This window comes from Gobio gobio (genome assembly GCF_949357685.1).
Source record: "Gobio gobio genome assembly, chromosome: 10".
NCBI classification, from domain to species: domain Eukaryota; kingdom Metazoa; phylum Chordata; class Actinopteri; order Cypriniformes; family Gobionidae; genus Gobio; species Gobio gobio.
The window spans coordinates 40,628,732-40,655,927 of record NC_137116.1 but is presented as its reverse complement, the minus strand read 5'-3'; the positions used below and the strand labels follow the sequence as shown (position 1 = coordinate 40,655,927).

The 27,196-nt window shown below is 37.0% G+C and overlaps 1 protein-coding gene across 3 annotated transcripts; it reads right to left on the bottom strand.

The window, feature by feature from the left end:
* Positions 1-807: 807 nt before the first annotated feature.
* Positions 808-26,739, bottom strand: ahcyl1 (adenosylhomocysteinase-like 1). 3 transcript variants are annotated; one of them, XM_079828211.1, is made up of 17 exons: positions 26,283-26,739; positions 13,370-13,487; positions 12,709-12,852; positions 11,005-11,105; positions 10,736-10,838; positions 10,544-10,638; positions 10,041-10,147; positions 9,721-9,837; positions 9,579-9,642; positions 9,311-9,399; positions 7,847-7,917; positions 4,863-4,957; positions 4,373-4,471; positions 3,144-3,212; positions 2,898-2,976; positions 2,684-2,804; positions 808-1,867 (listed from the first exon to the last, which is right to left on the bottom strand). In XM_079828211.1, the coding sequence occupies exons 1-17, from the start codon at positions 26,466-26,468 to the stop codon at positions 1,861-1,863; spliced, it is 1,665 nt and encodes a 554-aa protein (XP_079684337.1). In that variant the 5' UTR covers positions 26,469-26,739; the 3' UTR covers positions 808-1,860. The 3 variants fall into 3 exon arrangements, with proteins under 3 accessions (XP_079684337.1, XP_079684338.1, XP_079684339.1); XM_079828212.1 differs by having other exon boundaries at positions 13,370-13,484; positions 26,283-26,597; XM_079828213.1 differs by lacking the exon at positions 26,283-26,739 and adding an exon at positions 18,603-19,192.
* Between the last annotated feature and the right edge of the window lie 457 nt (positions 26,740-27,196).

The window sequence follows — 27,196 nt, the reverse complement described above, 5'->3', positions numbered from 1 at the left end:
CAGGTTATGCTCGAGTTGTCTTTTCTCGACTGCCTCGACCTGAGTGACACTTCGCGCTTTATACCTCCCATGCTCCTTCTAGAAAGACCAGACTTTTCTTGTCTTGACTCTGGTAGTAACTTTAGAGGCTGACGAGCCCTGAAGTTTCCAGACGCGCACTGATGATCTCGTACTGCGGTCCAAACATAGAAATAGCATAAAAGGATCGTAATTAATATGCAACAGGTGGGTGTGGCTAGACGATGTGTCGAAGTGAGACAATAAGGATATATAACTCTGTATTTTGTTATTTCAAATGCTATTAAACTGGTCATTATCGTGTCATTATTCAGGAGCAAATTGTTGTTTAAAGCGTCTACCTTTATTATAATTCAGCAGTCATGCTTCATTTACGCTTTAACGTGTTTCAATGGCTTTTTTGGGCCGCCACGTGCTCACAATTAAACATTAATTCCTAACATTTTCCTCATAGATTCCCTTTGCACACTGCTAATCTTATCGTACAAAACAATATTGTTGCAATATTGTTACAAAATATAACAAACTTAGGTTACACTTTATATTTTAAGGTGTCTTTGTTGCACTGTTTATACATTTAAGTACTGAGTAATATTAAGTAACTGAATGTACCTAGGGTTAGGTTTAGGGTTAGTTAGGCTACATGTAATTATGCATAATTTATAGTTATTATAGTAATTGCATGTAACATTGACACTGTAAAATAAAGTGTTACCCAAACTTTCTACACAATAATAGAAGTTAACATTTGTGACATTGTGATTAATATATAGGTCAAGAGGCATATTTAGTGACAGCAAGATCTTTAATGCAGGGATTCGATGATGACATCAAGTCGGAGGGAATACATCTAACAAATGATGTAATGAAAAGGTAAATCACAAAGTGCAGATGAGGCAAATGTTCAAATGACAGCATTCACAGTGATTTTTTTTCTTAAGACGTTTGCAGTCCCTTAGAGATGGTGATCAAAATATGTGTGCTTCTTGTGAATCTAGCTGACTGCGTGTGGGAATGTTAGGGGCCAAAGGTCAATAATATTACTCAAACCACTCACAGAATATCCCAAAATCTCATTTCAACTGGGGTTACATTTATTCTCATCTAAGACTGGCCTACATAACATATAATGGTCTACATTATTTGAATATAAGAATTATATAAAAGGCCACAGAGATGTTGAAGATGTGTGAGAAAGTGAAAAGGAAAAGAATCCCTGTTGGTGACAAAATTCATAAAATCCCCCAAGCGGGGTATATTTAGTTTCTGCACACAGTGGTGTGTATCATATTGCCAGAACACTCTAGCTTTTACAGTAATACACAGTACATTCATTCAAAAAAGCTATTACATTTTCTTACGCAAGAGAAATAAATCAAGAATATTATGCTGAGACTAACATTTTTGTATATTAAAAAGCCACAAAGACAACTTTTTGGTCATGAAAGGTTGAGTATAGCGTAACCTTGGGTGAACGGAATAACCATGTAAAAACAAAGTATAGTAAAGATTATCAATTATTCTATGAGACAGATCAGTAACTATAACCAATATTTGGCACATTTTTAGAGCCATAGACAGTGGTCCTTTACTTATTTTAGGTTAAAAGAAGATTTACAACAATTGCTATAATACATGAATTCTATCAATGCACATACGCCTAAAAGTGACATGAATGTATAATTTGTCACTGGACATTAGTAACACTATTAAATAAGAATAACATTCAGTAAAATCAAGTTTCTCTTTAAGAAATGTATATTAATATAAAATAAATCTCTTGCTTCTCTGGTTAATGCAGGTCTCTCCATCTTTGATGAAGGCTGAATCGATCCAGTCACACTAATATCTGTAAGTAAAACAATAGAAAATGTTAATTTTGTCATAACTGTTCAGTCTGGGATGATGAATATTTATAATGTGAAATGGTTTGTTTGTTTTTTTACTGATTTTTATCAATTGCCCTACCATTCAAAAGTTTGGGGTCAGTAAGATTTTTTATTTTTTTGAAAGAAAATAATACATTTATCCAGCAAGGATACATTAAAATGATCTAAAGTGAGAGTAAAGACATGTATAATGTCACAAAAGGTTTTAATTTCCAAAAAATACTGTTCTTTTGAACATTCTATTAATCAAAGAATCCTGAAAATCTACAAAATATTAAGCAGCACAACTGTTTTCAATATTGATGATAATAATAATAAATGTTTCTTGAGCAGAAAATCAGCATATTAGAATGATTTCTGAAGGATCACGTGATCATCACAGGTATAAATTACATTTTAAAATAAATTTAAATAGAAAAAATTTGTTTTAAATTGTAATATTTCACATTTCAAAAAAATCTTACAACCCCAAAAATTTGAACCGCAGTGAATGTTATACTGAAAAGCTAAAATAATAAACTTATACATTTTACATATTATTATAAATAATTATAAAGATTTTTACTAGACTAATATGCTGAAGACAATTATCAATTTATTGAGAACCAGCAGAGGGCAGTATGTGACCAAACATTTTATTATTGAGTCCTTCATGAGAATTTTTTCCCCCTAAAATAGGACAATACCAGTCTGTCTTCACCACACTACTATAGAACAGTAAAATGTGTACTATAAGAAATATGGTGATGCAAGGTGTTCTAGAGCACCTCTCATACCTGTAGTAATTTGGTTTAAAGGGTCCATTCTTATTGAGGCCCATATATTTGGCCTGCTCATCTGACAGCTCCGTAAGATGAGCATCGAAATTGGGTAGGTGCAAGCTGGCCACATATTCATCTGAAAAACACACACACACATGATTTATCACAGTTAATACATATGACTGATGTATTCAAGTTGCCAGTGGTGATTGGTTCAGATAACTCTTACCCATCTTCTTGGGCAGGAGGTAGACGTCCTGTTTGTAGCGACCTTCTGGTGCATTATACAGCTCTATTAGGGCCAAAGCCTAACATTAAAATAAAGAACACAACAGCCTGCGATTAGAGATGTGAAATCAGGCATAATAATCACACAGCTGTGCAGCAGCACTCTACATAAATGGATAAAATGTCATCTGTACAGAGGGAACAAACTCGCTTCAGTTAAAACCCAAATGGTGACAGGTTAAATTACCTGAGTTGTGGCCGTGATTGATAGCACAAATGAGGGGACTGTTGAGCAGCTCAGGTTCAAGAGCCGGCCCTGAAAAATAGCACACAGATTTACTGAGCTCCACCAGGAGAACGCACAAAGGAGAGTGATTTATCATGGTGGGCACATTAGAGAAAACCAAGGATTGGGTGGGGGTGCTACGGACCATAATAGATCATAATGGTACAATTTTTTATTGAAATGTATGGATTTAATAGAATTTTTTTTTTTATATATATCAAATATCCAAATGGCAACACCAATTTCACCAATAAATACTTAATTTCACTTGATTATTTACTTGGATGCAAACCAAAACATATGATTATTCATAAAATCAGTTTAAAAGCAGTGTTAAAAGGGACTAATAGAGTAATATTATATTTTATTTTTAAAAAATATACACTACCGATCAAAACTTCGAGGACAGTAAGATTTTAAAATCTTTTTGAAAGAAGTCTCTTATGCTCACCAAGGCTACATTTATTTGATCAAAAATATGGTTAAAAACTAATATTGTGAAATATTATTACAACACAAATTAACTTTTTATTTTATTTTAATATATTTAAAAAATATATATATATTTCTGTGATGCCAAAGCTGAATTTCTCCAGTCTTCAGTGTCACATGATCCTTCAGAAATCATTCTAATATGCTGATTTGATGCTCAAGAAACATTTCTTATTATCATCAATATTCAAAACAGCTGTGCATGCTTAATAGTTTTGTGTTAATCGTGATCATGTTTTTCAGGATTATTTGATGAATAGAAAGTTCAAAAGAACAGCACTTATTTGAAATACATATATATATATTTTTTGTAACATTATAAATGGCTTTACTGTCACTTTCGATCAATTTAATGCAATTTAACAAATTTAATTTCTTTAAAAGAAAAACTCATTGAACCCAAACTTTTGAACAGTAGTTTATAATAATGCATACATTTGCTCTGTAACTGTAAAACAACTAAACTCTGCATTGCGTCGTGCCAAACACTCTTTAATAACAACAACTTGCTTATCTTGACTTGTTTGGGACACGTCCTGCTCTGTAAGTTTCTTTGTCGCTCTCATGTATAAATACCGTAAAGCGGTTCTAAACCTCAGACTGCCATGCAAATACATCTAGCGTAGTATAAACTGTAGAGCCACACCGCTCTTAGGTAGTGGCACTCATTCATGAAAAAAAAGGGAAGGAGGAAAGACCTCTGCCAGTAAAATCACTCGTTTCCCGTCAGGCCAGATGACGTGGTCAACCTGTGAGCGCACCCTCTCCCAGGTGAGCTCTGGAGTCCGCAGACTCGCCTGGAACAGAGAAAGAACAGACACACATGAGCGCACACAACTAACACTTGCTTTAACTTTTCATCAGTACAAGCTGATCAACCTACAAAGCTAAAAACACACACACACACACAAAAAGGGCATTCACTATGAACACAGTCAGCGCACTTCACTTTGTTGTTGGAAACATGCCGCTAAGAGGCTTTCAGGTTGATTAAGTGGCCCTGCTGCTCATGGAACATCTACAGCTGTTGACGTTAAAATTCTTTCCCTGGACTACATTCACCAATAAAGCTACACTACACTACAGCGAGAGCAAATGGAGCCTCCTCATAAATAACCCACAAATATTTTCAACAAACAAAGATAAATGTGAGGCAAGGCCATACAAAGAATTAGGAGACTCACTCACCACATCAATCTCAGTGTTGGAATGGCCCATATTACAGACAATACAGCCGTTCTTCATTCGATCCAAGTGCTCCCTGGTCACAACATTTTTGTTCCCTGTAGAAACAAAAATGTATTCAGGAATCTTCATGAAACCCATGTAGAAATGATTGGTGCAAAGCAAATAAAATGACTTTTTTTTCTTGTTCAGTCATGTTCCAGAAGTAAAAATCCCATTTATTTTCTCTATAGGGGGAATAACTTTGAACTGTTTTAACTTATACACTATTAAAAACAGACCTACTGTGAACTATGATGTTGTTAATCGATGCTGTATGCTTCAGTTGAAGCCTCTAGCCCAGGGGTTCTCAACTGGTTTGGCCATGGGACCCACATTTTCCCATGGTCATTAAGTCGCGACCCACTTTTTTAGGAATTAGGCTATTTAGGAATTATTGTTTTTTAGGCTATTAAATAGCAGTCCCAAACTAGTTTTTTGTTAATACAATAAAGTAGCCACCACACTAATTAAAAAATATACAAAATAACATAAAGTCAAAAAATTAAGTGGCCTTTTGGGGTTATTGAAACAATAGTTACCATGGTGAATACACAATACCAACATAAACTGTTAATGATACAGGTGCTGGTCATATAATTAGAATATCATCAAAAAGTTAATTAATTTCACTAATTACATTCAAAAAGTGAAACTTGTATATTATATTCATTCATTACACACAGACTGAAATATTTCAAATGTTTATTTCTTTTAATTTTGATGATTATAACTGACAACTAAGGAAAATCCCAAATTCAGTATCTGCTCCTGATGAACAGAATGAACATCATACCTGCATGCAAATCCTTCCCAGCTAACACACCTCGTACCAGTTAAAGGGGTACTTCAGCGCTGGGAAGATGAATGTGTATTTAAACTGGGTCATTTATGTGTAGTAGAAATGTGAAATTATTCTAGACAGAGAAAAGACAGAAAATGTATTTTTGTCTCATGTGGATGAAAAACAACAACTCCCAGAATGCACTTGCTTCGCTACCCTAAGAGGCCACTTCCAAAGCCACTGGTTATCACTTGCCCACCATGACACCAGCCCACCGTCGTTTTGATATTCATAGTAATAAAATCATTTCGTTCAGTTAGAGAACAGACACTACAATTAAAAACGGAACGTGTCTTTTCAATAAAGTGTGAGTGAGCTCGAACTGAGCTGAGGTAAGCACGGCAGTCATTCAGGGCGCGTGTCAAGTCTGGCGCTATCAGATCATGCCTATGGAAGCTAAACTTTCATAGGAATTCATTGAAAAGTTGAAACAATCACTTTGCTCCGTACCGCTCCGTTATTAATGCCCAAGCCGAGCGGCAGCGGCCGTGCACATTTACATTCTGTGAGTGAGATTCCACCCCTATGGGCGGGTTGAAAACATGCAGAACTAGCTCCTACTACTGGCTGTAGTCTATAGCCTCTGGCCAAAAAATCCTCAGATGACACAAAATGACGGTATTTGCATCATCCAAGGATTTTTTACAGAAATAAAATGCATAATTCTCTCGTCTCAGGGGGACATGGGGGGGGGGGGGGGGAGTACAATAATTTGGATATACTACCGGGTTTCTACTGAAACAAAGCTTAATGCTGAATCGCTGAAGTGACCCTTTAAGTGATTTATTGGTACTTTTATTTCATGACTTACTAATAGACAATGTAATGTTGCATGCTCATAGTTTCTCTTGCACGTTATATATGAAGTGATATACAGCGTGCGCTTGTATACGAGCACAGTATATAACGGCTGACAGGACAGGACAGGAAAGTTTGGTGATCTGAGGTGAGAGAGACTTTTTATTTCGTAACAAGCTACGGAAATAACATTAGAAAAATGACATTGACATATAGCCTGACAACATATCTTCTGACCACATATACTGAATGGGGACAACACGCTTTTCTCAGGCACTATGGGCTAGAGCGGTGTTTCTCAACTGGTGGGTCGCTACCCACCGTTCAGAGTGGGTCACAGCCCACCAGTTGAGAAACACTGCTCTAGCCCATATTATTTCTTTACTTTTTTTACTTATTTTTAAAATAATCATGTTTAACAGTGAGATGCCTAGTGGAAAAACTACATTACCCATGATTCTGCAAATAAATCTCCACCAATCAGAGATTCACAACAAGCAAATTATTTAAAAATGTAAAAACATTTTCCATGAAGCACTGAGAATGACATAATTGACTCAATTTCCCTACACTCTCAAATATGCATATTTTGCAATGAACTTAAAATATATAGCTTCTATATACATAATCAATATATTTAATAAATAGTTTTATACTTAACAATCATTTTTAATTTAATAATATAATTTGCAGTGCTTATTAAAGACGTTAAGTATACAGTCTTGTACCTTCCAAATTATTCTTCAAATCAAAGTTTGTAATGTTGTGATTCACCTTTAACAAAGACTTTAAAAATCCTTATGGGAAAAATTAATGGGGAAAATACTTCCAGAACCAACTGCTGAAAAAGGATAGCTACTGTTGTACTCCATTTAGAAAAAATCTAAATTTCAAATATGGAACCAAAAACAATGAAACAATAAATCAAATCTTTCCTTATTTATTATTATTAATAATAATAATAATGTTATGTTACATTTAAAATAATACATGTATTAATAAATAAACTTAAATTTAATACAAAGCTGTGCCTTTGACTAGCAGAGACCACACAGAACTTATCTAAACCTCAACAACTCTCTACTATGTTTTTACACAACTATTTTATCACTTGCGGAGCAAATATTATTTTTCCCAGACAACTTCAGAGTTGCCCAGAGATCAGCCGCAGCTGTCAAAGGGCAAACCGTTTCACAGCCGCTCAATGCAAGGGCATTTGGGAGGATGTGTTTGTGCTGATAAGAGCTGCATGAAACAGAGGAAATGGATCTGAAATTGGAAGCGAGCCAGCTGTAACCAGACGTACCCGTGCAGGTGATAACCATGTCCATTTGGCGAACCACCTCATTTAGCTTCACCACTCTGAAGCCATCCATACTAGGAGGGAGATAAAAACAGATCGAATTCAACTTGTATCTCAGGTCTTTATACAGACAGTGAGGGAAAATGTGGTTAAATATTTCTTAATAAATAAGCACTTCAGCTTGTTCACAGACTTCCTGTGTAAAGACTTCCTGTGGTCTTGTGGTACAGAATTTGTTTGGTACAAAACAAAGGAAAATGTATGTATGTATATATATATATATATATATAATTTATTAATATATTGCCATTTAAATAAAATGTTGCCGATATTTAACTTTTTAATATTCATATTGTGCAAGTTTTGTGTCTCTTAGGCCCGTCCACACGAAGCCAGAGCTTTTCCCTCGTTTCAAGAAATATCCGCGTACACACAAGAGCACTGAAACCGACTCAAAACGATGTAGTTTACATGCCAGACCAGTATGTGCCTCTGTAATTCTCCCACAGAAATACACTAAAAACGAAGAAGAGTTGTGGCTAGAAGGGGTACAGAAATGGTAGGAAGTGAGGCAAAATCTCACAATAAAATAACAATAAATAAATGTGCTACTTACCAGATTGTGTTTTATTAACGCCTACACCTACACCTACCCCAACCCTAAACCTACCCTTACAACAATGCAAATACAGTAATTAAATGACGCAATATTGCTGTGTGCATTCCCAGCGCCCGTAGTTGTATCCCTTCTAGTCTTCTAGCCCCTGTGCGGGACGCGGTGTGATGACATCACCGTTTCACAAAATATACGGATTGGCTGTACACACGAAAACGCAAGGGTGTCGTTTTCAGATTTATCCACTCTGGGACCCGGTTTAAAAAAATATCAGATTGACTCATCTTGCACTACACAGATTTTTATCCAATCAAATGCTCTTAAACGAGAATGCCCCTCCCCCTTCTACAATTAACTAGCAATAGCAATTCATATTTAATGGCTGAGAGACTTAACGAAAGCCTATTGACTATTTTTAAAAGAGAAGTTCATTTGCCAGATCAACACAATACTGTTACTTTTTATTGTTAACTAAAACTATTACAAATCACATTTGTTAGTTGAAATAAAGCAGAATTAAAAAAAATATATAAAAAAATAATTTAAATATAAATATTAGATGAAAAAATTTAAATAAAAAAAACAAACAAAATTTGGGAGTGTTGTAATGGCAACTAACTGAAATAAAATAAGCTTAAGTACTCAAATTACTACAACTAAATAATAATAATAAATTAAATCACAAATAAATATATATTTAAAAAAATGACAAAAGCATAAGACAAAATGACTAAAACCTAATGTGAATATAAAAATAAAAGCTAATTCAAAATATGAATAAATAGTATAATATATATAATACTAAAATGGGTTTTAATTGAAGCTCATTTTTATGGGTGTATTTATCTTACCACGCTTGAAGAGCACAAATAGGGTCGATCTCCGTCACGCATACAATGGCTCCAAGCGCTTTCAGAGCTGAACAACAACCTTTTCCCACCTACAACAGAATCAATACAAGAATGAAAATAAAACCCACGGAAATATTGTTAAAATCTCAGTGCTTGTAGTATATAAGAGTCTGGCATTTAAGAGAAATTTAGAGATTATTGTTTGCATTATGCAGATTATCTAGAATCCACTTTGGGGCATTTTACAAAAGCGCAGATGTTGACTGACCTCTCCATAACCGCAAACCACCACCTGCTTCCCACCAAACATCACATCTGTCGTTCGCTTCAGACTAAGAAGAAAGAGGAAGTCAACAATGATTATACTCTATGATAAGTTAGAGAAAGAAATGCTAAAAAAAAAGTCTTACCCATCCAAGATGGACTCCCTGCAGCAGTACAGATTATCAAACTTCTGCTTGGTGACAGAATCATTGACATTCATAGCGGGGACGCAAAGCTTGCCGGCTTTGGAAAGTTGGTACAGCCTAAAAAAATGAATACAAAGACACTAATTTGATTCAACCACAAATATGTTTCTACTAATATTCAGATGTGATTAATCTCATTATCCTAATCATATACAGATTTATCATAGAATTTAAAAAAAATTAAGATTTGTGCCATTGTTATTTGTATGGGATGATAAAATAAAATAACATAAAATAAAAGTCCTACAGTCCTCCCTTACCTATGTACACCTGTAACGCTCTCCTCCACGATCCCACGTATTTTCTTAAAAACACTGGGATACTTCTTATACACCCAGTGGGTCAGATCGCCCCCATCATCTAGGATCTGTAAAAAAAAAAATTGTATGATGATTACTAGCCTGCAAACACAGAGGAATCATGATAATTGTTTTGGAAGATTAAATACTGATTTGGCAGCAAATAAAGTGTAATAGACGCAGTGTGCTTATTAGTGTTAATAGTGGTAGATTATATGTTTGCACAAAGTGTGGATAGCAACAGTTAGCATCTTTGTTACACTTTGTTACAAAAAGCGATAGATGTTATTCACACAAAGTGTAAATAGACGTGATATGCAGTTTGTACAATGGGTAAATGCAGGGTGGAGTTACTGAAAATAATCTTTGCACACAAGGTTGGTTATTTGCACTCATTGTAAACAGACACTGCCCATCGATTCAGTTTTTTTAATATCTTAGATATTATGCACATATTTTTATACCATGTTTGCCTGCCAGCCTTCCATGTTGACACAGCGATCGATACACCACCAGAAGTCGTCTTCCGATTCACCTTTCCAGGCAAAAACCGAAACACCTTTAAAGGGCACACAATAAATACACAATGAGTCCAGAATATATGGCCACATTGGACCAGGTTGGAATTGGTAGTATAAGTTCAGAAGGTTGTTTACCGCTCTCTGCCAAAGCTGCTGCCACTTCATTCTGAGTGGAGTAAATGTTACAGGCAGTCCAGCGACACTGGGCGCCCAGTGCCACTAGTGTCTCGATCAGGACCTGCAAAAAACCAGTAACAGCATATCAAACACATGGGAAAGCAAACTAGGAGTAACAAGGTGTGTATTTACATGTATTTGTTCTGCGATATGTTCACACATTCATATTCTGTGTTAAAATCAAAGACTGGTTGTAGAAGAAGTGTGCGGCCCTGAGGAGAACCTACAGCAGTCTGTGCAGTGATGTGGGTACAGCCAACCACTTTAGCCCCGGCGAGGGGTTTCTCCCCCTGAGCTCGCTTCCGCAGGGAAATGAGTGCAGACATATCTGTGGATATGATTGAGACAACAGTTTGGAGATGAGACAACTTTATTAAGGAAGGTACAGTCTCTAGAGTCTGAGATCAAACCTTTAAAGGTGCTGTATGTAAGAATGACAGCTAGTGGTTGATATGGGTACCGCAGTCCAAATTCAAAAAATTGTTTGCCCCGCCTCCTCCTCAGACTCGACGCTCACGCGGGTTGCCAGTTTGAGGACACACAACAAGAACGAGCGCAACTGACAATGGAAGGCAAGGAGACTTACACACTGTAAGTTGATGAGTTGATTTATCCGCGTTTTAATATGCTCTCGTTCATAGAGATTTTTAGATGGATGCCGAGGCTTTTTAGGTCGGGTAGAATCTGCTATCTCTGACCCAGTTTGTTTGCTGGCTTCCATGGCAGTAATACGCTGTGTTTTTCGCCAACTGGCAACTTGTGTTGTCAAAATACTATTGGGTAAATTGGCAACGTGTGTTATCGCACAGACCAAAACAAAAACAGACATTCCGACACGGAACGCACATTTCAAAGTAGAATAACTTAGTCTGGATGCAAGCCGAACTTAGCCCCGCCCACAACATTTGAGATTGGGAAGTTTAGTCTGAACTTGATCAGTTGTGGAGTAACTATGCTCGAACCAGAGCTGTTTAGACCAATCAAATTGTCAGGGCGGGCTATATTCGATGATGGACAGATGATTGTGTTGGTAAGTACTTTAAACTCATATTTTTCTTTTACTTCTTCCAGCGTGCATGCAGTTGAATTCTGTTGACAACTATGCGTCGCTCAACATACGTCACTTAACATTCCTCTGATTGGTTGTAGGTCTATCCAATTGAGTGCAGAGGCATTTTCTTTCCTGGTTAGGCTGAAACACGCCCCATAATCACAGCCCAATGGAGCAGTATCAGACTCATATTCTGACTAGAATCTGAGTATGACAACGTCAGGCTAAGAATAACTGACTGTAGCCTTGTTTTCAGAGAAACGAGTATGCAAACTCAGCATGTTTCCTAAATATATTTTTATGCTTTAGTAAAGTCAAAAACTTACATACAGCACCTTTAAAGCAAAAGGTCACCCATAAATTAAACTTCTGTTAGTATTTGCCCACACTCATGTTGTTCAAAATGTTCTGAATGTTCTGTATGATTTTCTTTCTCCTGTGGAACAAATACAATGAAACTGAAGCTTTTAAGCTTCCAGAAAGGACAGAAAAGCATCATAAAACCATAATTACTGTGTGTATGGACTATGTTGCTGGCATTAAGATCTTGACCCAGTTATCCCTTTAAAAAAGATTAAAGGCAATTAAATGGAGTACAATGACTGTTCCTGACAACAGCAGTTGTTACTAAACCCTGTTTACTTGACAGCACTTACACCTGTATTTGTGTTCAACCAGTACAATAGATTTCCTTAGTCAACAGTACTTTACTAAACCATAAACATTCATTTAGAAAATTTGACAAAACATAACAAACTAGCTGAGAATCAGTGCTGTAACAGTTACGTAAATCCAAGTTGATATCACACAGCAACAAGACTGTGATGGTGTGAAGAAAACCTGACACACAGTGCCAACCATAAAAGGTGAGTCTCCTAACCTTGCTCGGCGATCTCGATCTCTCGCCGACCAAACTCTGCCTGCTTGATGTTCTTGACGCAGAAGTCGCTGCTGCCCTTTGAGTTGACCTGGCTTTTCTCACGAGGAGACGTCTCATCATCCGAACTGTCGGTGTATGAGGCCGCTACAAAAGCATAGAGGCGCATTTTAGTGGAGATAAACTCCAAAGCCTGCAGTTGATTCAGTTGTGTTTACAATGAAAACATGACACATGAAAATCATTCTTCTGATCTTCTGAAATTATTTTGCAATTCTGTTTCAGCAGTCTGCAGTCACAAACACGTAGGAATGTTTATCCCTCACTTTTGTTGGCATTACGAAGGATTTAGGAATGTGAATTTGTCTGATCCAGCGCCAGCACTACCAAAAGTCTGTAGTTTTCACTTTAAGCTGGTCTGGGATTATATTACACAACACACAAACTAGCATGAACAAGAAATAAGGTCAAAATGTTGTTGACAAGTAGTTTCTGCAATAAGCCTAAACCAATGTATGTACTAAAAAGGTGTTAGACCTAAAAAAGTATACATTTGCATGCATTTAACGCTTCACGCCACATGACAATGTTTGTGTACTAGAGAACTGTATTGACACATTTATGGCTCTGCTTGGCTTGCAGTGAGGGTGGATGAGGGTCTGACCTGAGCTGTAGCTGTCCGTGGAGGACTGAGAGATGGAGCGAGACAAGGAACGCCGTCCGGTCTTTGTAGGAAACTTGCTGAACTCCTGCTTTTCCTCTTGGTTGGCAAACTGAATCTGCTACAGTAAGATGGAGGCATGGAAAAAGAGAGGATGGGGGAGAGATAGACACATGAACATGTAATTTTGTTGCTTTCTAGCAGGTCATTTGAATGTAGTTCATATTTACTACATGTAGTAAGACATATATAGCAGATATTACTGTATATCATACATACTACATGCAAACAGTAATCTCTATATTTCAGCACTTCAGGCTTGATTTCAAATTTAAATATAACTGAATTAAATACACCAAAATAGTCTTAGAATCAGCACATCTTCAAACATGTACGGTCTAAATTTAGCCCATAAGAACACTATAAATAGCATCTGCTCGCTGCTGTACTGAAATATTTTACAATTACATAACAGATGTGTGGAACGAATCTCGTTAAGGGATTTCAGTTCCATTTCAGTCATTTTAATAATGCAAAACTTTAAATATTCATGGGATATGCGTTTGCAGGGTGATGAAGGCTGTGTACCGCAGTTTTCTATGTGTGTGCACTGTGTGAGCTTGTTTTGTGGAGAATGCAGATGAAACTGACTGTTAAATTATAGCTTGAGTATAGCTAAAGCAGCAAGACGCTTTGAGCAAACAGTCACTGCAGTAAACTCTACAAGTTAACATTTAAACGAATGCAATTTTCTTTCCTGTGTTGTAATTTCACCAAAAAACCTTTTGTTTAAATTGCCGTCAGTCAGAGACTTCACAAGCAGTGTTTTAAGTATGAATGCACCTTGTAAGGAAACACACCTTCTAGGCTCCACATCATGTCTAATCATCTAGAACACATTCATGAGAACTTTTGATATAGTCATGGAAATATTTAGTGAGTACTATGGTTCCTGACTCATAAGCTGAAAAAAGAAAAAAAATGGACGTTTATAAAAGAAGGTACTTTAACCACCCCCTTAGACACCATTTTTATTCTTTCCACAAACCACTGAATCACACGCAAAGGATTTGGAGATATTATGCTACTAAAGCCCACAATTATGGTGCATTTTAAAAAAAATGACCAGATAATGGTATCTCAGTAGACAGACATGTGATGCAAACATGTGAGCCGTGATGGTCTATATACTAGGTGGAAGGACTTACAGGATTTTTCATCCTATAAAAAAAATATTACAAAAAAGTTGGTAACATTTTGGGCTATTTTCCCAGAATAAGAAAGACCAAAAACATTTAGGAGTACATTAGCATATAAGATGACAAAGCTACACTACACTAAACACTACATTTTAATGTCATTGTGCCGTTAAAGTAAAGTAATATGAGCTGAAAGTTAAAATCTCACAGTGCTCATAGGCTGACAGAAACATTAACGTTATCATGAAGGGCAATATTTAAAATACCTAATGAAGACAGATGTTTCACATTACACTTCATGTAGGACGGATCATGTGTCTGAAAAGGAAGGAAGGATCGGTGCGTCTAGGCTGGGTTTCATGGCAGACTATTAGATTTGCACAGTAATGTGCAGGTAAATCACAGAAGCAGAGCTCTGGTTCCGACTGCTCCGTCTTTAGACCTGATTTATGTTTCTTTCATACACACATTGCACAGATGTCTCATCTACAAACATGAATCACAAGCGGCCGGGCTTCAAAGCATCTGCAGATCCAGATTTACCATGAAAAAATAAGCAGGAATATGTGCTTTAGCAAACAGAGTACTTTATTGAAAGGGGCAAGATATTACCAAAGATAATACTTTTCATTGCAAAATTAGATCATTCAGTACTAATTAAATGTAAAACAATTCTTGCAAAATGTGTGTTTACATTTTACATGAATGTAATCCAATAATTGGCTATAACTTTATATTAACAAACAAAAAAAGTGTTAACATTTCATACATTTATTGTGAGAAAAAAACTACTTACAAAGCTGTCTATATGTCAGTGTCTATAATAATGTGTCTTTAACCGATTTAAGTCTGACAGATATAGTCTCTTGTAAGCTGTATGTGTTCGAGTCACTAAACTCATTACAGACTCATTACAGTCATTTGTTTGGGAATTGAGCTGTGTACGTTTTTGGCTGCATCCGAAAAGGCCTACTTTTTTAATTACTTTGTGACCATTAAAATCGTGTATAGTATGAATGCGTGTAGTATAAATGTAATTCGGACGTACATTTGCCATGTTGTCATTTTCATGTGACCTACAGCATCAGTTGCATCGCTTCAATGCTGTTCACAAATCATCTCCCGTGGCCTCGTGGGACGGTAAAGTGTCCACAGGATAAGCTCTTCAGCATCTCCCCCCTGTTTTATGAGTACTGGGAATTCGGACAGTTTTTTTGACTACAGTAGGTAAGTATGCAATTTCAGATGTAGCCTTTGATTCTCAAAAAAGAACCGTCAATCTGTGTGTTTCACGCTGTAGATTCAGTTTTTACATGAAATAAATAGTGCATAATACATTACATTATGTCAACATAATTTATGGAAAAATGCATGTGTGAGAACTGTTAACAGACAAAAATGGTTCTCATTCAATCTAGATGCTCTGGACTGGTCCGGTTCTCAATTAGCGAGCAAAAAAAGGATTGCTTCAGGATGAAGTAATCTCTGAATGTCTGTGTGTTTGTGTGCAGTTAGAAGCTGTCAATTAATCCAAGCATCTATTTACTGTCCAAGCGCACCACAGCAGATAGAGAGGGCAGCACATCTTATCTGTGTTGTATTTAAAAACATGAGATTTCGTCAGACTACCACATCCTTAGGAAAGGGTTCTGGATAGTTCAATAGTACGCATGAATCTCATACTTTTTCCAAGCAAAACAACTGATCCCTCAACCTTACAAAACACAGCTGTCATCACAATTCCTACTGTGAACTATAGAAAATATGGAGAGGAAGAGGAAAGTTTTCTTGCTTAGAAGCTGATCTTTCATAGTTCAGGGCACTTATGATATTTTATTTTTAAGTATAAATTAAATGTAATGTTATTTTGATATACTCTACCATTCACATCTTTGGGGTTGGTAAGAATTCAAGTTTTTGAGGTATTTTACCAGGAGGCTGACCAAGGTTAAAATACAGTAAAACAATAATATTGTGAAATATTATTATTAACCATTAAACCATTTAATATTTTTATATATTTCTAAATGTAATGTATTCCATTGAAGGCAAAGCTGAATCACTCCAGTCTTCAGTGTCACATCATCATTCAGAAATCATTCTAATATGCTGATTTGCTGCTCAAGAAATAGTTATCATTATCAATTGGTCTTTTCTCTGGAGAAAGAATAAGTACAGTTCTTCTGCTGAGATCGTTCCTATGAAGATACTTTCCTAAAACTGCTCCATATACTGCATGACTCCAGATTTCAGTTTGATATGCAGTGACCCAGTACACAGTTTTGCTTTACTCTAAACAGTCAGCAATCTTCTTTCCAATCCCAGAAAATGCTAAGTTTCCCCTGTAGCATTGCTTTAACACCATCATAAATAGGTTTATCCGTTATCTAATACGTGATTTGCCAAACAGCATCCAAGTCCTGAGTTTAGGTATGTTTGGACACAAAACTGCAGGACATGCCAGTAAAGTTGACACAACACACAGCTGATGTTTCAAGGAAATTGGAGTGATAATAAAATGCCATTGCAAGGCGATATTGTGGCCCAAAGGCAGAGCTTTGAACTGAAAGTGCTTGAAATAACTGGACAGTTATGATCAGAGACAAAGACAACAGAGACAAAGAGAAAGCTATGAACCCTGATGAACCCTCATAAGTATTAACATTACGTTCAGCTCATTTCACTGATTACACTGTCAGTTAAATTATTAAATTGTGCCATATTGTCTTTTTTTAACATGCTGCCAATGTGCTGTATTTATCCAGAGGGCTATGTATTGTGTTAAATCAGACTTTAACTGCCCTAGCTGGTGTTTTTTAACAGTATAGTCCATGTAAGTGTCAAAAAGACAGTTTAACTGACAACGCATGACTGTGGAAGATGTAAATATCCCTGTTTGACACAGATCAGTCAAACTTATGACTTCACCTTCATATTCTGAGTAATAATTGCCTAAGTCTATTTTAGTCTGTCAGTCCTTGGAAAACAGCACGACTCTCAAATCTTTCAACTCAGAGAAAAACTGAGAACCTCATACATCGGAATTTAGGCTATACATTTCCAAGAATCTTTCAGTGTGCTGACATAAATCTAATAATTGTCTTTTTATTTAAAAAAATGTTTCAATATATATATATATATATATATATATATATATATATATATATATATATATATATATATATATATATATATATATATATATATATATATTAGTGCTGGGCAAATTAAAGCATTAACGCGGGTGATTAATTTTTCCTTTTAAAAATATTTATCGCAATTAATTAGGAAAAAAATGGAGTTTTGTCGAGTATTCTCATATTAGGAGTCTTAAATGGGTTAAATAAAGTCTTAAATGAACGTGAGAAAATGAGATGCGCGTGATAGTGCGTCAGATCCGCGTAATATTCGGCAGCAGCCGATCTTAAAGTGACAGGAGCACTGATGATGTATGTCATTAATGTTCATCAAAGAACAAAGGGAACAGAGAAAATTGTAGCTTTAATGATGATTAATCTATATTTCAAGTATTATTTATGCAGTTAAGAAAGGTGTTTGATAACTATTACATTTCTGTATGTCTAACAGGGAAGGCCACAGGTAAATATACAAATTTTTATAATGGGTTTATTTAAAGATTGTTTTAAGTTCACTTAAATTAAAAGTAGTTTTTTTAAAGCCTAATAAATGCTGAAATTGGTAGCTTTCATTTATACTGTAATGTAATGTAATTAATGTTTCATAGAGACATTAGTATCAGTGATACTGGCCTTCATTCATAAAAAGATGCCATTACAACAAATATTTAAAATATGCTGTCTTTAAATTGTTTCTACATTAATTTGGAGAGTAACTGAAATTATTACAATATCAAAATATTAAAAACTCCCCAAATATTAAAAACTTGCGATTAATTACAGAAAACAATGTGATTAATTAGTTTTTATATATATATACTTCTGAAACCACAGATTGGTTTTGCTGGTTTTGCTGTGTGCTGCTGTAGAGGATGGAAGAGAGCGCAATGAGGCACTTACCCTGGGAAAGTCATAGCCATGGTTCATGGTCCCTGTCTGTGCCGGCTGCCTCTGGCCTGTGTGCTCCTGTATTGTTACAACTGGTGTTTCACCAATGTAGTTTTACAGGGGAGCATTCTGTGTGGAGTTCTTACAGCGGACATGAGGGTATGGGAGGTGACATGGGAACCAATAAATCAACCACTCACAAACCCGGCCAGCCTACTTTTGCTCTCTCTCTTTCTATAATCTACTGCAACCACTGTAAGAGTCGTCGGCACGTCTGTTTGTGGTGACTGAATGCCTCAGGAATACTAAAGGAAGGGTGTATTTGTTGCCTCGGAGTGTTTTAATCCAACTGGTTCTCCCAGTGCCGTCAGAAACAGACTCTCCTGCAGAGTTTATTTAGGGTGGCTAATAAAACCGGGATCTGGAGGGAATTAAACCATGTTTCTACAAACCCCTAAAGCATCCACTATAGGTCACGTCGGTCAACTCTATTCCGAGATCTGCCTAAAAATAGAAGAAGCAAAAAAAATCCATCCAGTTCATTGACTGTTCTGCTTAACAGCTCACAATGATCCATCCTGGTCGAAAGAAACAGGCAGTACTAGGCCAGCAGACGCTCAAGCGTTAAGCAGACACCGTTGAGCCGTTTACCGTGACTCTATCAATACCTGCTGTAGTCCTAAAGTTACCAGCCTGGCTTTCAGCCAAAGTCTCTAATCCCAGGCCGAGGTCACGCAGTGTACACTCAACTCCACATGATTGTCAACAAAAACAAAGAACTCTACAGCACTACACATAGTATTGGTTTTTTGATTCAATGGTACAAAAAAGTAGGGCTGCCAATTTAACACAATTAATTGCATCAATATTAACCCCCAATGAAGATAATTCAAATCAATTACATTAATGTGAAATATTAAAACATTTAAAGACATTTTGAAAAGTATCTTTAGAAGTAAATATATTATAATGTTTTATTCCACTACCATTAAACATAAGCCCATCACTGGCCTACAGTCCACATTAATCCATTTGATAATACACAGTATATCAGCTACATTTTCAGCAGTCATTACTCCAGTCTTCACTGTCACATGATCCTTCAGAAATCATTTTAAAGGGGTGGTTCCGTGTTTTTTTTCTAGGCTTAGTTGTGTTTATGGGGCGCAGTATAACATGTCTTAATACTTCTTTTTTTTTAAAACACCGTATTTTTCTTATATTTTACCTTTATTCCACACTGTTGTCTCCACTGTCCTTTGAACGGCTCGTTTGCTTCCTGCTTCTATGAAGCCCATCCCTCCGAAAAACGCAATGGTCTTGATTGGTTAGATGGCCAAATGTAGTTTGTAGTTCGCCAACAGCTCTCTCTCTTTTCGTAATGACTGCGACGTGGCCTTGCCCACTTTGTTGCGTGTTCGCGGGGGCAGTGTTTATGTTAATAGCAAGGGTTTATGATGTCACCAACCCGGGAAGAAGCTTGTTGTAGTCCAAACCGGCCGTTTTTGTAGGCAATAAACTGCCATAACTTTAAAAGACAATATCTCCGTTTGCATGGAACTTTCAGCGCTGTAACTTTGCAGATACTGTTTATGCTCAAGCAGCAACATTACACACTGACTAAAGTTAAAAAAGTGAAATCGCATGCAACCACCCCTTTAATATCCTGATTTAGTGCTCAAGAAACATTTATTATTTAGATATATTATTAAAAGATATTATTCTCCAACAATGTTACTAATAATTGCCTTATTATCAATATTGAAAACGGTTGTGCTGCTTAATATTTTTGTGGAAACCGTGATGTTTTTCTTGATGACCCCCCCCCCCCCAGGATTCTTTGATGAATGCTACGTTCAAAAGAACAGCATTTATCTGAAATAGAATCTTTTTGTAACAATGTAAACATTTTTACAGTCACCTTTGATTGATTTAATGCACTCTTGCTGTATTAATTTCTTTAATCAACAACAACAACAAAATGACCCCAAACTTTTCAACAATAGTGTAAAATATATCACTTGTTTAATTGTCTATCTATATATACAAGCAGACAGACATTTTTGACCATTACTCCAATTTTTCTTATTTTAAGAATGTACATATAGAAAAGGGGGCATGATAAAATACCATTAATAATAAAAAATAATCACACCAAATTAACAATAACAACCCAACAAAAGGTCATTTATATCATAAAGTCCTGACTTTATACACAACTCACAGTGTCAGTCTAATGATGAGTTTTAGCATTAACACGGTTGATTAACCGTGTTTGATTCTGCTGGGGGTTTAACTGTCAACAGGCTGTGCCCCAGACTAACCCACATCACTTAGACATGTTACTTAAAAAATAAATAAATAAAACATACAAGGTGTGGATTGTAGGCCTGCTATTTTTATTTGACAAAAAAAACTATTCCGGTTCTTCAAAGCTTCAAACGGATTCAGTGTATTTTCATTTTGTCATCTTAATATGGTAATTATTTAAGTGAAAAATATTTAGTGTTGGCCTATTTATTTTATTCTTTTTATTTATATTTTATCTGATCTGTATGCTCCTGTTTGCACAGTAAAACAAACTTTTTAACGGGTCACAGACACTCGTCAATTGTATTTTTATTTAATGCCAATTCAATATTATAATCTTATCAGTTAACGGTTAATAATCGGATAATGAGCAGTGGTTGTCGTTGGGAAAATTAACCGTAATGAGCATCCCTATACAGCAGTGTATTTTTTATTTAATTTAAATTAAGAATTGGCAACATTATGCCAGGATGACTGTCCTTCCTTTGCCGTACCTGAAGTTGCTGCATTTTGGCTGTTGTCTGTAGATTCCCTCATGCACAACTCGTATTCTCTCTGAAGTTTCATACACAAATGTTTTAACAGCGGCAATGTTGTGTATTGTTTAGGGTCCTTGCCACCACGAGACAAATCGGCATTGCAAATTGAACATGTAGCTCGACTTGAATCGCCTTCTTTTGACTGAAAGTACTGCCAAACAACACGTTTTCTGTTCACAAGTTCCATTTTCACTTTCTCACAGCCTGCATTCGAACGGTCCACCTAGTAAACATCTTCCCATAAACAACGGCGGCATGATTACGTTCGACCAGTGGAGCACGCGTAGTGCAAGCCTAGGGTTTGGTTCGGTGGGAAAAAAATTCTAAGGTTCGGCAGAAATCGAACCCCGTCAAAAAGCCCAATATTCGGCCGAATCCGAATCCTGGATTCGGTGCATCCCTACTTAATGAGTCATGGGTGTGTTTTGGACGTAACATGCAATAAACCCAACACTCATCTCTCATTCCCTTTAAAAGCCAGTTGAACTTGCACCATGGCGGATTCGCTATTTACATAGCGAAAATTTGCAAGTGGAAAGACTGAACACTAGCCTAGAAATCTAGACGCACCCTAGCCGCAGAAAAAGTATTTTGCCGCGATTTTTGCAACTCTCGGTAGACCTGAGAGCTGGAAAAACCAAACTTTGGTCAGGCCAATCACAGCGTGTGTAGAGTCGGTGGGCGGGCTTAATATTATGACGGCACGTCATGGCAGAGTTGCGGAGGTTCTGCGTGCTACTCGTAAACAAAGAAGCTGACTGTTCGTCTTTTGAATCGGTCAGCAGTCTTTTGAATCGGCTTTGGCCGTGACTCTGGAAGCTTTCTTTGAGAAAAGAACAAAGAACGGCACTGAAGTAATTCTTAAGAAAAGAAGATATGTTCGAAGTTTTGCCTACGTGATGCACTGAAAGTCTATCAACTAACGTTAGCTCGGCTTCACCTTCTTCTTTGCTCTGGTTGGTTGTGGCGCTCATGGCGCTATCCAATTGCGTGCAGAGGGAGTTTGAAAGACAACCATTTATCCCGCCTCTCGGATTGAGCCTGTCAATGGTGAGTTTCCAGACCCAACATCTTGATATGGGTCTGGCTTGTCAGGCTAACTGAACGCTTCTCCAAAGAGAAATCCTATTATTTTGAATATTTAAAAATGTTTGTGTGCTGCTGCACGTCCCTGTGTGTGTAATTAGCAGAGTGTATGCACTTTCTGCACTTGCTATTCAAACAACGTGGCACTGGACGTTAAAATGATAACTGCGTCGGGCTGAAAATAGCAAAAAACACTTGCGTCATGCCTGGCGTCGCATTGTGCCGGTTGTATGATAGGGCCCAAAGTCTTAAAATCGGAAGTTGCAACGGCCTTTTCTTTCCTATTATGACGTGCATCCGAGTAAATTGTGGATTGCTATTTCTGTGTAGGGATGGGCATTTTTGTCAATTTCTCATTTCGATCATCGATAGGTTTCAAAAACGAGTACTCGAGTACTCGGGGGCGGGGCATGTGCAGGGGGCGGGGCATGTCCGTCATTGAGATAATGAAAACTGTTATGAAAAAGGTTGTTGACAAATACAAACGTGACATGAAAACAGGTATATGAAAACATGAACATATAAAACAAAAAATAACTGCTAGATTATGATGCATAAATGTCTTTGAAAAAGAAACATCTTTATAAAATGACTGTCTCAAATAACCAAGTCAGTAATATCGAGCATTGCCTTTGAGCTGAAACTGTGAAATAACACCACCCTGCAGAGCTTGCTAGCTGGTTAATAAACTCAACCAAACGCACCATATATCAATATTAATATGAAGATTATTATGAACCTATGACGACATAAATCAACACAAAAGGACGTGAATGCGCACGTGAACTTCAGTGCTAGATTTTACAGGCGAAGGGTTTGAAACTGAACATTTTGAATGCGCTCTTCCCTTAACAACGCTGATACACGGACAACGAAAGCACACAGAAACAACATTTTATTAAAATCCTGTACCGCGCAAAACGACGCAATAACCAATAAAAAAGAGAAAATATTTTTTTTTTTAGGGCGATCATCGTTCTCATGATCGATGATCGCTGTCACGTTCGAGTACTCGATTACTCGACCACTGTTGCCCATCCCTATTTCTGTGATCTCATATGAGTGACAGGTTGCTTCTCCCGGATAAATCAATTGAAATAAATACTGCAATATTCCATAAAAATAGGAATTTTGCTTGTATGGTGACTTTAACAGGATTTGGCTGAGAATATGAAACATCTGAAACTCTGTTCTGAAACTCCAAGTCAAAAAGGATCAACCTGCACAAGCCACTCGAGTGAATGAGATAATTGGGCTCTGAAGTGTCGATGGTCTAAAGTGAATAAATGAAACGCGATCTAAGCTCTCTCAGATGACTGCTTGGTGTAAAGAGACCCTAATGGCGGCTCAAGCACTGGAGCAACAACATCGGTCTAAACCCTCAATGCATCTATTCATCAGAACTGGATGTGCAACCAATAGCTTCCTTGAAAAATTCCTGAAATTTGATCTAATCTTTAAAATGATGTGCATTAAGTATAACAAGCAAGGAAGGAAACAAAAGGAGTTATTTTTCATTATGATAAATATACTATTGTGTGTCCAAGTAGGAGAGGAATAGAAACTAAACTCTCCATATTGTGCTAAATCCGTATGATGGGCTGAATGTATGTTTGAAGAGAAAACACAGAGAACAATCACGAGGAGAACTCAAGGTCAACGCGGGGCTCTCAGCAGGTAGGGTCGGATCACGGCCCCATGCCAAGACTCAGTCCGAGAAACAGGAGAAAATGTTCCTGAGCGACTTAGCAGACATGTGTCATATTTCTCCGCTCAGTCCAACTTTCTTTCACAATGTTATCAGAGCCTCGCGCTCACAGAGGGACAAAGCTAGTGGAGGTACTGAGAGAGAAACTTTCTCACACCCTCACACTGTGAGGAGAAAAGGATACAATTACACAAAAAACTTTGATTACTAGGGGAAACCATTGCCAGTACAAAAGAAAGAATACACAAATCAGAGAGTAAAAACGATAAATGTATCCTATTCAAACCATTGAGCTTTTCTCAAAAGAGACTTCAGCTACAAGGTAATTTGAGCGCTAAAAGCCAAGCAAATAACAGTACATAATAAACCAGAACATCTCTGTCTTTGTTTTTATCTGGTATAATAAATAACCCTACACGTATTAGGCCTATACCAGATAAATTGGAATATTCTTCCAAACAAAATTATTTAGTGCACAAACTATAGTACTTTTACACGCCTGACCAAACAGTGGTTATTATTGAAACAAATTTGTACGCACTAAATTGACTATTATATGAATGATGTATATTCTGAGTGAGTGAGTGAGTGAGTGAGTGAGTGAGTGAGTGAGTGAGTGATAGATAGAGTGTGTTTTTATGATGTGAGTGAAGTAATGATTTTATGTATTATTCTGTATATGTTTTATGAACTTCTGTACGTAGGGCCTATAACATCTACCTGTCCAGGGACTGCGGGTGGAAATTAGTATTTTTTGCTATAACCTGGCACATGACATCTCTTCTTTTTTAGACTAATGTTTTTTCTGTGCATTGTCCCTGATCAAATAAATAAATTCAAATTTAATTAAAAAAATACAAAAGAACAGAGTTCTGCTGGTGTTGAAGTCCACTGTTTCCGTAATCTTTTCAGTCTCATTCTACTAAAAAAATGTCATGTTTAATTCATTGTTGATTTATTTGTAATTATTAGTGAAATTTACTAGCAATTTCTGAGTTAAAATAGTTTCAAAGTAAATCCTACACATTTTTTTCAGTAGGCTAGTGCACAATTCTTTTTTAAGAGGGCAAAATATTGCTGTTGAAAGATTTGAATCTTCTTATACACACTATAACTAAGCCAAATTCATATTTTTGTTAAATGTTAAAACAAATAGTAAATGATGTGACTGTCAGCACTGAATTTGATTTGGCGCTGAGTGTAATGCAGCTGAAGAGAATCAGCAGAACAGCCTGTGGCTCTGTTGTATAACCAGCTGACAACTCGATGAGCGAGTGGGCAGAGTAGTGCCTCTTTTACCACCCACTCACACTCACACACACACACACACACACACACACACACACACACACACACACACACACACACACACACACACACACACACACACACACACACACACACACACTTCAGAGGGTCACACTGAATACATTTACACAATCTGGACTGAACCTATGTGGTTTCAGGTATAAATTATCTATCTATCTATCTATCTATCTATCTATCTATCTATCTATCTATCTATCTATCTATCTATCTATCTATCTATCTATCTATCTATCTATACTCTTTGATCTGTGCAGTGAAGTGCTCTGATCCTTCAGTGCTCTGACACTTCAGTGCTCTGACACTGTCGGCTGTCCTACATACAATTTTCCAGATGCGTGTTAGACACCATGGAGAATATTTAAGACATTTCTACAATTAAAAATATATTTATCTATATTTCCTTTAGCGGCTTACATGATAGATTTCAGAAATTGAGAATTTGCAAACTGCGAAGGACAAAGCTCAGTTACTCTGACAGATGTGACAGTCGCACCAGCGCAGGGAAATGTACTGGCTGCGGCGAGAAAGAACTAAAGAAACGTTAGAAAAATGCGTCACGTGATTCTAAATAGGATCCAACACACACCTCTAGTTCAACTCTTGCCAGGGATAATCTTTCCTAATGATCCCAGTAAAGTGAGCGACATGTCCCAAACTCGAGCGCGACGTTTTTCCGAACGCACATGATGCTATCCGGACAAAAAGGCACGTCCCTCTTACCTTTTTCACGGATTTGTGGGTCGGGACCGCAGTGAATGCGGCGGACAGCTCGCCGACGTTCATGTTCACGTCGCTGTTCTTCGTAGCTGTCATCGCAGAGTATTTCTCGGCAACGTTTTCGCTCTCTTTAAACTCTTTGCTGGCTTGTTTCACCTCCAGCTTCGCATCCCCGCCACAGTCTGTCATGGCAATCTAAATCTGCGTGGTTTCCGAGCCGTTGCCGGTGGTTTTACGCGATAGTCCTTCAGCTCTGTTACTGTAACCTTTCGATTCGTCCTTATGTTCAAAAGCGGAAGGGGTGATTGCGCAAAAACGTCTGAGAAGGAGAGGAACAAACTGTCGAATGAGGATAGAACGGAGGCGGATGCCAGTTTATAAGAATGTAATTTCACTCCACGCCGCAGTGGACCACAGATTATTATATTTGACTGTCCGGTTGACGGCCAGCAGCATCAGCGGTGGGCGGGGCGTAACGGCGAGCACCTGCACGCAGAGGAAGTTGCACGAGAACCGTGTCTTAACGGTGCATGTACCGTAATGTGTCGCTTTTTATAGAACATTTTAAACAGTTCTTGTCGGAAAAACAACTAATATTTAAGAGTTTAACTAACTTTATGAAAATACATTAAAGTGTGAAATATTGTGAATTATTAAGTTATTATTAAGAATTAAGAATTCATCTCAAGCTTACTGAAAAGGATAACTGTAAACAAATAGCCTACGCATGAACTGACCTGTATAATATGGGATTTCACTAGACTTTCTTTCTTCTGTGAGACAAAAGGTTGAAAGGAAATGAACATCCCTTATGGAAATCCACCAAAGAAATTCATAATTCAAAGAAATGTTTGATTTTCGTGTAGGCCTAAGAATTTAATTCCATAATAAAAATTCCTTTGTCTATTTGTTCTAAT

Excerpts from the sequence above, each read along its gene's own strand:
- ahcyl1 (XM_079828211.1), bottom strand. The coding sequence starts at position 26,468 with ATGACAGACTGTGGCGGGGATGCGAAGCTGGAGGTGAAACAAGCCAGC. Across the intron at positions 10,839-11,004 it reads ACATCACTGCACAGACTGCT|GTCCTGATCGAGACACTAGT; the intron begins GTAGGTTCTCCT and ends GGTTTTTTGCAG. Across the intron at positions 9,643-9,720 it reads AGGGAGTCCATCTTGGATGG|TCTGAAGCGAACGACAGATG; the intron begins GTAAGACTTTTT and ends CTTTCTTCTTAG.